The 12,073-nt window shown below is 31.9% G+C and overlaps 1 protein-coding gene across 1 annotated transcript; it reads left to right on the top strand.

The window, feature by feature from the left end:
* Positions 1–10,409: 10,409 nt before the first annotated feature.
* Positions 10,410–11,668, top strand: LOC149531661 (uncharacterized). Its single transcript, XM_089809979.1, has 2 exons — positions 10,410–10,697; positions 10,903–11,668. Exons 1-2 carry the CDS (start codon positions 10,503–10,505, stop codon positions 11,575–11,577), a joined length of 870 nt encoding a protein of 289 aa, XP_089666105.1. The 5' UTR covers positions 10,410–10,502; the 3' UTR covers positions 11,578–11,668.
* The last annotated feature ends 405 nt before the right edge of the window (positions 11,669–12,073 follow it).

Here is a 12,073-nt window from a genome sequence, read left to right on the forward strand (position 1 = left end):
CTCTCTCTAATGAATTTAGTTAGGCTTTACAAATGACTTAGTTAACCCTTACATCTTTGATGTGTCTCAGTGTGTCCATCCTCTTAGAGTATGTCATCAATACACTATTTCATCAATGGCTTAGCTAATCCTTATACTTCATTACAACATCATAACTTCAACCTTTCTCTAGGTGCTCTAGTTACATCTTATTGATTGTCTTCTCCTTGTCAATCAACCAATTGATAGTATTTGGATCACTTAAGCAATTTTCATCCCTACAAGTAGCAAGTTTGACATCAATGACAAAAAAATGATTGAAAACATTCTTTACTAGTTCCATCATTCTACATTCATGATCTTTTCAATCATTTCCAACATGGAGATCTCTATACATTGGTTCAAATTTGGTGTAGGTTTGGCATTATTTATTTGGTGATATATTAATCTGAATAGTTTATGATATATATTGACTATGGTAGCATTGTAAGTTTATGACATTGTATTTTTTGAGATTTGATATTTGATGTCATTGTATACTCAACTTATATTTCATTTTGGTCTCATGATGATATGGTTATCATTGTTTGGTATGGATATGTATGATGACTTGTTAAATCTACAAGGTGTGCAATATTGTAAGTGGTTTATACTTATAGGTTGTATTTATGACTTGGATATGGGTTTTCTTTTCCCATTGATCTTTCATTATTGATGCATGTTCATATTATTTTCTTGAATTGGGTTTTCTATACCCTTAGTCACATGATTTTTTAATTTATCTTCGTGTAGAAGGGATGAGATATTGTTACCAAGTATAATCATGGTGGATGATTGTAGTTGACTATTTTATGCTAACAGGTTCGACACTTTGAGAGTTTTTACTCATTTCATGGATGTGATCATCGTGCCATGTATTTTTTCATAACTTGATTGGATATATAAGTACATCCTTAGTGCTCATTGGTTTAGATTCCTAATTTGGTTATGGTGGCATATCTTCTTGGTTGAGGATCATTGTTATTTGGTTTCTTTTGAGGAGCTCATGATGTGCACTTTGATTTATGTGATGATTTGATTTCTTGGTTTATTCTCATGGTTAGAGGATGGTTTTTTCATCATGATTTCATGGATAGCTTGGATACACAATCTAGTGGGAGCTTGTGATAGTGATGAAGTGGTAGAATAGGATCAGTTCCTAGTTTGGTTTGTATCTTCTTGGTTTGGAGATCTTGGTTTCACTTGGTACTAACACTTTGGTTGTGTAAGTGTAGACCTAAGAGGATCTTTATGTAGGAGATGGATGTTATAATTTCATGGGTAACTTAATATTATGGTTGAGTGGTAAATATCGGCTTTGATATATTTATTGAGGGTTTGCAAATGTTAGAGGTTTGTCTTGGACCCTATTGTTGCAGAAGTGTCTTTCACATTTGCATGGTGCACTTGGTTCTTCATGGTGTGTGGAAATGGTGACATATTGAGGACTCATGGTGTTCTTATTAAAGTTGTATTTTATGCTTTCATTTGACATGTTATTCTTGGTGTTAAGATAGTTTCATTATTATGTCATGGTATACACTTGATACATGTTTAGAGTTGTGGTATAGTATGGCATGTTCATATCAAGCATTCTATCTCTTTGGTTGAGATGGTTAAGATCATATTGTCATGTTTATGTTCCTAAGGCCATGGTTGGAACTTTGACATTGATCTTGGTTTAGTTTTTTATTATTGAGTACATTGATCATTTGTTGGATACTTCTTGATATTGCTATGTTGCATTTGGAGTTGGCATGGATTGGTTGGTTATGGTTGGTTAGAGATGATGGCGATGTTGATTTATCTTGTGATTAGAGATATATATGTTGGAAAAATTGATAGTTTCAGTAGGAAGTCTGAGGGGCATTCTTCTAATATGAATTGAGAGGAGATTGTTCTTAGATGAAACTTGGTTGGAGACTTGGATATCTTGATGAGAATTCTCATTCCCCACTCTTGGTTTACTCAACGGTTTACTACTTGAGAGGTATAACTCATTGTTTCTCTCAAGGGCACTATGTTTATGCTTGTCTTTAATGGATATAGATCTTGAACCATGGTACATGAGTTAGTTCTTGAGGGTTCATTTTAAAGGTGGATTAGCATTAGTTATCTCCTTGTGCATTTTTTTTGTTATGATGGTTGAGTTTAGGATATGTTTTTATATTGGGCATATATATTCCTTGGATTAGGAATGGTTATTCCTTGGTTTAGGAATGGTTTATGATTTTGATGTTCTTGTGAGAGGCTTACATCCATGATTAGTTATATGGTATATATTGTGTGTTTTTGTTTCTTTTTGGTTGGGTTATAATGAAAGAGATCATACTTGCACAGTTTACATCTAGAGATGTGTGTAGAAGGACATGATAGATTTTATGATTTGCATGGTTTTCTCTTTGGTCTTAGTTATCTTCCTGGATATTTGGTTTCAATTACATTGGATTTGAGATTGGTTGGAGATTATGATCACTAGTTTGTGTTCATGTATGTCATGTGAGAGATGGAATTGTTATTCCTTTATTTATTTCCTTTGTTGGTTGTGGAGAACTTGGGAGAGTGTAAGAGAGTTTTCATGAGATTTTTTATGAGAGTTGTTCTTATAGATTATTGATTTATGTGTTGTGGATGTCTTTGATACTACATGGATTCACTTTTATGAGATGTTGTGAGTGAATTGGTTATAGATTTGATATTATCTTTTGTAGTGGGAGCTTCTTGGTATATATGTGGCAAGTATTGCTCTTAAGGCTTGTGATTGCAAGTTACAGATTGGATATGTTGATGATGTGAGATTCACTCAGTATACCTTTGAAGGTATGCATAGTTGAATGGGTTGGCACTTGTTATGAGTGTTATTTCAGCTATAGATGTTTGACAACTACAGATACATATGATTACCTTTGGATCAATTTTTTGTGCTTGAAATTTGAATTGGTATAGGATTTTATGATTCTTAATTGAAAGATTGGGTGGATTTCTCTTTGGATGGCTTCTATGTATGTCTAGTGGCAGTGACATAATAGGAGGTGGGATCATTCATGTTTGAGATCCTAGATACTTTTACTTTGTTTTAGGTACCAAGATGGAGCACATGATTTACTGTGATCCATGATGGTGGATGTGTTAGGAGGTATTGTTTCCTTGTTCATTTATGCAGCTACAAATTGACCCTATGCAATGTATACAACAAGTGGGAGATTGTTGAGATAATGAGTGTTGCACACATTGCATAATATTGTTATATTATATTATTGTATTTTATTATGTAATTTCATAGCTAGGAGAATCTAGATGGATGTCCAACATGTAAATATTCCCATGGGATATACTTGATCAGTTGTATTGTAACATTGTGATAATATTTGATCCAATTATTTAATATTAAGAAAAAGAATTAAATGTCCAATATCAAATGTGGGGTCAATGGTTTATGTAATACCATTTGATGGTTTTATGGGACTTGATACTATATAAAAAGCCACAAGAGTAGTTTTAAAGACAAGACAAAATGGAAAAAGGAAAGATTTGATCAAGACAAGGCATGGCAGGGTAGCCAAAGGGAGCATTTGTGAAGGTTGGAAGCATGGCATGGGATGTGTAGATTCATGCTTTTTCAAATGGATTGTGTAGTTGTGGCTATGGATTTGAAGGCTTCCATGGTTGTATTGTAATGGTGCTTTTGCTTAATAATAATGGTGATGGATACTTTTAGAGGCTAAATTTTTTCCATCAATAAGGGTTCCTCGGGGTATATCTTATGTCACATTTTTGTGGGTATGTTGTATATTCTCTTGCATGTGGATTTTAAGTGCTTATTTATTTTAGATCTATTATAGGTTATGTGGGAATAGTTATATTTTGTTGCAAGTTTCCTTACAATCATCTGTAAAATTAGATTCTAAGGCTTCCCAAATGTAATGAGATGTCTCTAAGAATTTTACTTGACTGTATTCATTCTTAGGAAGAGCTAACAATAATTCTTCTCTGGCAAGAGTATTACACATAAATAATGTTAGAAATATTCAAGACTATGCTAAGTTACTAAGAGGGGAGGGTTCAATCAGTAACTTCTAAAATTTCTAACAAATTCAATTGTGAATCTAATAAACCATTTAACATTTAATTCATCACATTCGATCTAATAGCATGCATGTAAAACTAAAAATATAAAAGCATCCACAACACTTGAACACAATGATTTGGTGACTCAAAAACCTTCCAAATAGAACGTAAAATTGGGGTGGGGATGAAACCCATAAAACTTCAATATTGCAACATAAAGTTGGCTTGTTAAGGCTTGCATTGATCACTTCTAATGATCTGCCTTGTTAGGAGCAATTAGGACTATTAGGTCCACCTTGTTAGAGGTCTTACAAACACACAATGAAGTATGCACTCTATTAAGAGATTTAAGAAAGACTGTTAAGTCTACCTTCTGAAAGGATTTTGACTGGTTCACCTGTTACGATGAAATAGTAGATCTCTGACTTACAACTAGATTGTTGATAGAGATTCCTTGATTATACTGATCAACTTTCTATGATGAATATGTCTCTATTGCTCCTCTTTTGATATGGCCTTCACAATTCACTCTTTATTTGCTATTTAGCTTCAACTATTCACATTTGCATTCTTACATGCTCATTATCTTTTTTTCATATGGATGTGATATAATACATTACATATATATACCAAACCAATTAGCAAAATTACAAATTTTTTCATCATACAAGTTAACACATATATCACAAAGTCAGCCCAAATGAAGACACTTGGGTTCTGAAGACTAACTTGGTGAAGTTTTGATACTCAGTGCCCACTGTCATTACTTGACATTTTCATGCACTCGATAGATGTAGAAGCTCAGTTCATACTGATCACTTCAAAGTAGTCTTGAACTTGGTTTGCATTAGTGACTTAGTAGATACTGTGTAACTTGGTATAAACTGAATCACTTGGTAAACACATAAGCTTAATTCACACTAGCTTCGCATTACATGAACTATGCACTCGATAGAAATTGCAATGCTCGATAACCACTGAAATGCTCAGGTTGAACTGCTAGACTGAATCTACTCGATTTGAACTCTTGGGCTTCACACTAACTAAATACATTTGGTAACCACTAAAATGCTCAATAGCTACTGGAATTACATGGCAAACACTGTAGACTATTCAATGAGCTCGGTAGTCATACAAAATCTGAATAAGCGTGTGTCACTAATAAAAAACTTGACAGGTATGTCAACAAAATAAATCTCTTTCAACTTCACTACAATCCTCAACTTTTCTTTCCTACACAATCTTCTTTCCATTTGTTGTCATTAGCCAATACCCTGGACCCATACATAAAAAATGAGTCTTCATCTTCTCCTTCCAGCTATCATAGTTAGTTCTCCATCAAATTTAGGACTTTCTTTTCTAAAGTGACCCATCATTGATCTCCTTAACTTGTTAAGATTTTTCTTCAAGGATCTGGTGCTTTAATACCAATTGTTAGAAAGTAAAGTCCACCAAGATAACTGAGAGGGGGGTGAATCAGTTATCAAACTATTAAAACATTTATCAACCTTATTAATCCTTAACCATGTGAACAATATAATCAGTAACCATAAGAAGATACACATACATAATAACACCTGATATGTTAACTAGGGAAACCCTTGATCAAAGAAAAAACCCCAATGGGGATGGTACCCACAAAATGATGTACTAATACAAAAGTTACGTATAAGAGCATGAACCCTATTAGGATCCAATGAAATATATTTAGTACATATTATTCCTTGTTAGGAGATTGTGAATCCTTGTAGGGAGATTATAACCTTGTTAAGAGTTGTGAGAGATAGATAGACCCACTATCCAAATAGTTTCAGGGGCAAGACCACTAAACTCACTATCCAAATAGCCTCTATATTATTCCTTGTAGAATAATAGAAATAAAAAAACCTCATTTCCTTCTCTATCCTCTTGACTACATAAAACCTCTTCTAATCTCAATATCAAATCACCAACTTTGCATCTAATAATCGCTTTGATCGCTTACTCAAATTTAGCAAATACTTCACATATCACACTTGAATACACACTTTCTTTTATGTAATGTCTCACCACAAGGAAAATAACCTTCCTTTATACAATATCCTCAAAATAATTCCCCGAGTCAGCCTTGAGGACTTTCCAATTAATTATAGTTGGACTTCATTAAAATATTACAAAACAATACATCTTTTCACAATTACAAGTCATTGTTGGCTCACAATCTTTAAAACTTCTCACACATGTGACTATTGACCTTGTGCACTTACTAACATCATCATTAGGTTGTCTACTATCACTGTCTAACTACACTCATCATGATTATATCTCACTTAAGAGAAACAATCCAATAATCAGAAACCACTTATTAGGTACTATATCTTCTTACTATCTTCTATAATTCTTGGATAACTTTTGTATGTCTTCGATTCCCAGTATAAGAACTTGTGCATAGAAATAGGACATTATGTAGAATACATCCTCAACTACACTTGACATGATCATCAATACACAATTTGTATGACCTCATTCTCTATATGCTACTCTGTCAATTTTCACAAAAATAATACTATGTTGACATCAATGATAAACACATTCATGAATGCAACATGTCAATCATGTAAATAGTCTCTACAATGCTTAGGATACACTCTCAAAGGAATACCATTAGCATTCAAGCTAACAGTCGATTCATAGTCACTTAATGAGATTGAGTTCATCAACGAACTCTAGGTTATCTACAATATTGGATTCAGACTCTAGCCTCATCTTGTAAGAACTTCTTGTACCTTTTTTTTCCTATTTCACTAGGTCTTAAATCTCAAAGTTTGTTGAAATTGTTTTGCCTACTTATGAGAAGATTTTGGTTGCACAAAAGATGTGTCAGTAGTGGTCAATGGTTCTGAAATTTCATACTCATTATTTCAAGGATTTTCTTCTTGTTCATTCATAGATGGACCACCTTGAGTTTGAGGTATAGATTCCACATGTGGATCCTCTAAACGTGAGGCTAAATAAGTTGGGTCCCCCCCAAAATTTATAATCTCATGGAAATTTTCTTTCCAAGGAGGAGAATACTTTAAAAGTTTTTCAAGATGTTAACATTCAATATCTTCAACACTTTTACAAGTTTCACAAAATGCATCACGCATAATGATGATTTTATATTAGCTTCATCATACAACCTATATGCTTTAGAGGATTTAGAATACATTTGAAACTATAATGTTGCACCTTACGTCTTTTGTCTTTAGGAATTAAAGCATAGAAAGTGGACCCAAAAATTCTAAGGTTTTGAATAGGAGGATACACAAACCAAACTTCATATGGAATTTTCTAGTGAAGTGTTGATGGTGGAGATCTATTAGGAAGATAGACTAAAGTTCTTGTTGGTTTATCTTAAAAATGCAACTTAATTCCTTTAAAATATAACATTTCTCTAACCATATTCATGATGGTTGTATCCATTCATTCAACAACTCCATTTTGTTGAGAAGTACCTAGTATAGTTAGATGATGTTGAATCCCATTTTGATGTAGATAATATTCAAAAACTAGAAAGTAAATTCTCCACCATTATTATTCGGAGAGTACCAATTTGACATTGAGCTTGGTATTCAATCATAACATGAAATCTTTTAAAAGTTTCAAAAGCTTCTAATTTTTGCTGCAAGAAATAAATCCAAGTCATGTGACTATAATCATCAATGAACAACGTAAAATACTGAGATCCTCCCACAGAAGTTACTGTAAAGGCCCACATGAATCTGAATGGATAAGCTACAATTTTCTTTGTGCTCTTCAAGCAGATCCAGGGATAGAATTTCTATGTTGCTTGGTAAGAATGCATGATTCACACTTTTCAACACATTTAGACAAAAGAGGAAAGCCATCAACATCATTATTTTTCATGATATGAATTTTATCATAACATATATACCCAAATATCGCATGCCATAACATAGTAGAAGATAGATTACCTTACTTGGTAAGATATGCAAAAAAATTAGAAAGACTAGAAGTGCCATTTAATTTTAATAATCTTCCATCCTCACATCCAGTCAACACAACTTGATTATTACATTGTTTTCTTATGAAAACTTGGCCATATTTTAATAGAATAGAGTAGCCTTGTTAACAAATCAATACTAGAGATAATAAATTGTGTTGCAATTGAGGAATAATAAAACATCATGAAGCACAAAATCTGGAAGATTGGGCAACTTAAATCGAATAGTTCATTTTCCAATAGGTTTGAGACTTAATTTATCTACTAAGTAAATTGGACCACAATCAATTTTATTAAATTCTTCAAAGTAATCACGTCAAAATGTCATATCTTGTTTAGCGAACAGTATCGTACCATGAGGAACTAGATGCACATTCTGAAATAGAAAGAACATATTGATCACCATCACTATCACAAGAAAATTGAGTTACTTCTGGAATTTTATCACCTAAGGTTTATCATTATTATAAACTTTGTTTTTATCATTTTTCTTAAAGGAGTTTTCTTTAAAACTTTTTACCTTATCCCAAGAGAGTTTTCATTCATGTTCTTCATCACTACCTTTCCTACCACATCTTTTACAATATAAAAATTCCATATCAAGATTAAATAGCTAGACTCGTAACATCGCTATTTTTCAATTCAAGATTAAATAGTTTAAATTGCAACTAATGAACTCTAGCTCTAAATAAGAATCAAATTATTTTTTTCAATTTATGAAGGGTATCCCAGGCAAGTGTGCATCCCTATATATGTCGATACACTTCTCCATTAACAAAACCCCTTATCAAAGCTAAAATTTTGAGTTTTTCTTTTTCTTTAGCATCAACCTTCTACAAGTTGAGTAACATATTTTGGACCATAAATCATTAAATATAAGTGTATTTTCTACTTTTCTATGTCATTCCATCCACTTACCTTTTCTAGATAATGTTTCTCCAAATAATGAGACAATATATTGCATTGTGAATCCAAAAATAAACACAATTCAAGCACAGATTGTAAATAATTGCTGAAATTTTCTTGCCACATTTTAGCAACCTAATCAAGTTGTAGAATCTTTATAACAAGTAAATTGATACACCTTAATCGGTTTTCTTTTATTTTGTAGACTAGAAACTATTTGTTGTTTCTTGTCAATTCTCTTCAAGAATAATAAAGCAATTTTATAAAAGAGATATTTAGTATTTAGGAATTAGTTATTAACATAATAACGACCAGTTTTTCTTAATGTTCATTGTTTGGGCAAATGAAGAATAATGAGCATCAATTAAGATATTTAGCTATTCATTAATGAGAAGTTGTAAATTTTAGATTTGTCTATGTATTGTAAGAATGTAGTTGACAAAGAAGAAATGGAGTTATTTTAGGTTTGATATATTATTTATTGTGTATTATAGGGATTTATTTTGTTATTATTTATATTCCTTCATCTCTTGATCAAATTTGTACATATCTCTATGGTGCATTAAATAATACCATAGTCACATCAAGCTCTAACTTGTCTTTCTGAGTGTATATTTTCCCTAGATTTTGAATACATTGAAATATGATATATAAAAACTAGGTTTTGAGCACCAATCTTATTCATATCACATCTTCAAATTTTAGCATGTTTATCTTCAATCTCTCATCCAATATAAACTTTCTATATAAAGAAGAAAAGTGACATTTTAAAATCACTTTGAATGTTATATTTTGATGCACATACTTTATATTATATTATAACTATTAAATAAGTTATTTTAATATAACTATACAGTAAAATTATATAACTTATTAAACTTATCCTAGTTTAACTTATTCTCTATAGAATTTAATGTATTTTGTGATAAATGAGATCTCCATAAAACATTATGACAAGCATGTATTAAAGATTATTATCAAAATCAAAATTTATAAATAAAATCATATTTTTGAGGAGGATGTATTAAAGATTATTATCAAAATCAAGATTTATAAATAAAATCATATTGAATAAAAAATAAAGTAAAACGATGCAATCAAATATTATAAAATAGAACAAAATCGCTGCTAAAAAATAAACTAATAAAATCTTATTTAAGAGCGAAAATATGACAAGCATATTCATATAATTAAAAATAGTAAATTAGATTCTAGAAGAAGCAATTAAAAAGTTAAAAACAGGCTGGTACTCTTGAAAGGGACGCATTGATGTAGAATCAGTTTGAATGTCAAAGCATTGGCGCTATCCTCCACGTCAAGTGAAAGGAAGTAATTAAGCAGGAGTTGTGTTTGATTGCAAATTCTCTTACTTTTGAATTCTCCGCCAATTCCTCGCATTAAACACAAGCGCTGAGATAAGCATTTACTCACTGGTTTAATGGAACTCGTTTCAAAAACTGCATGCAATGATTTATTCCATGTTGGGTTTGATCCAAATCAATGCATTTCTCGGTAAATTCATGTGATGAACATGGATGAATTTGTCCACTCTAATGAAAAAAGCACTCATATGTTTAAACAGAGTGTGGATGGGTTGACTAACTTGAAGAAGCAGAGGACAGAAACTCACAGATTTCAGGATCTTAACGAGAAGTATTATGACATATCATCTTCTGCAAATCAGGACAAATTATTTTGCCAAGGAAAAGACGCCCCAAAGGTATATGTGATTATTCATCTTCTTTCTTATGGGTTTTTTTTGGAGATTTTTCTGTAAGATTCTCTAATATGATTATTTTAGTGTGATTTTGAATGAACTACATAAATAAGTCAATATTCAAGTATGCTACCAACATAAAAATATCAGAAAGATGATTAATAATGTTTGCTTATGATCGATATAAGACTAATAGAACATTTTTCAGGTATCTGAAGGTACCGAAGGGTCTGTATGTGTATCTAGAGAAGATGGTTATAACATATTCAAAACATCTCCAAGGACGCTTATTCGATCACTGCAACAGCAGTCTTGTAGCGATGAGTCAGATGTGGAGGAATCATATGTACATGATGAATATGACAATGGAAAATGGAGTGTAAGAGATAACCCAATTGCATGTACTGCTGATTCACCCGATACATATGATGAGCCACCAGAAAGAAAAGCATGTTCTTGGACACATCTCAAAGGGCGAGTGTTATTCAAAAGCCCTGCAAATGGTGCTCAACAACAAGAGGAAGAAGAGGAAGAAGTGAAAGAAGAAGAAGAGAATAATTTCTTGGGCAACTCTTCCCTCTGGTCATCATCAGCCTCTTCAAATATCACTCAGCCAGGGAGTAAAGATGGCATGCTTAAAGAAGACATACTGAACAACAAGCTGCAGGTACTCTCAACAGATGCAACAGATGTGGAAGCTTCCACCTCTTTTGAATTCGAACAAACTATTGATACATTAGAAGTTGTGAAGTCCAGAGCATGGAATCTCATAGATGTTTTCTTTAGGAAACCCATTTGGATTACATTGTTTTTCCCTCTAGTTTTGGTGGCAGTAAAAGTTATTGTCATTCATGATGATTGCCATATTCTGGTTCCTACTTAATCTTAGTGTATGGCAGGAGATAGTGTTGAACATGCTGCAAGCCTAATGTAGAGAAGAAATAAATCATATAATATTGGGATATTTAGTTTGAGTTGATCTTGTATTTTTTAATTTTTGAAAGAGAGTTCATAAGTTCAAATCTTATAGAAGAGTGGTGTATGTATACTTTGTAGAACTTGTATTCTGAGAAGATATCAAGTTCAAATCTCATAAGAGGGAAAACTATGTATACCTTGTTTGAACTAGCAGTTAGATGCCAAATTTTAGAATTAATTAATATTTTTTCTAACAATTTTTTTTTGTATATTTCATTAGCTCATATTTTGATTGTAGTGTTTTCTGGTTCTTTCTTGATATACTATATTTGTGAAGAAAATGTATAATAAATGAAAAAATAAAATATTTAGCCTTCTATTTATGATATATATGAATATTCAAGAAATAAAATAACATAATATATTTAGCTTCAAAAACAAAATAGACTTTTACATAGTTA

The sequence above is a fragment of the Cupressus sempervirens genome, chromosome 11 (assembly GCF_028749045.1).
Source record: "Cupressus sempervirens isolate cs-2001-9-10 chromosome 11, ASM2874904v1, whole genome shotgun sequence".
Classification (NCBI taxonomy): domain Eukaryota; kingdom Viridiplantae; phylum Streptophyta; class Pinopsida; order Cupressales; family Cupressaceae; genus Cupressus; species Cupressus sempervirens.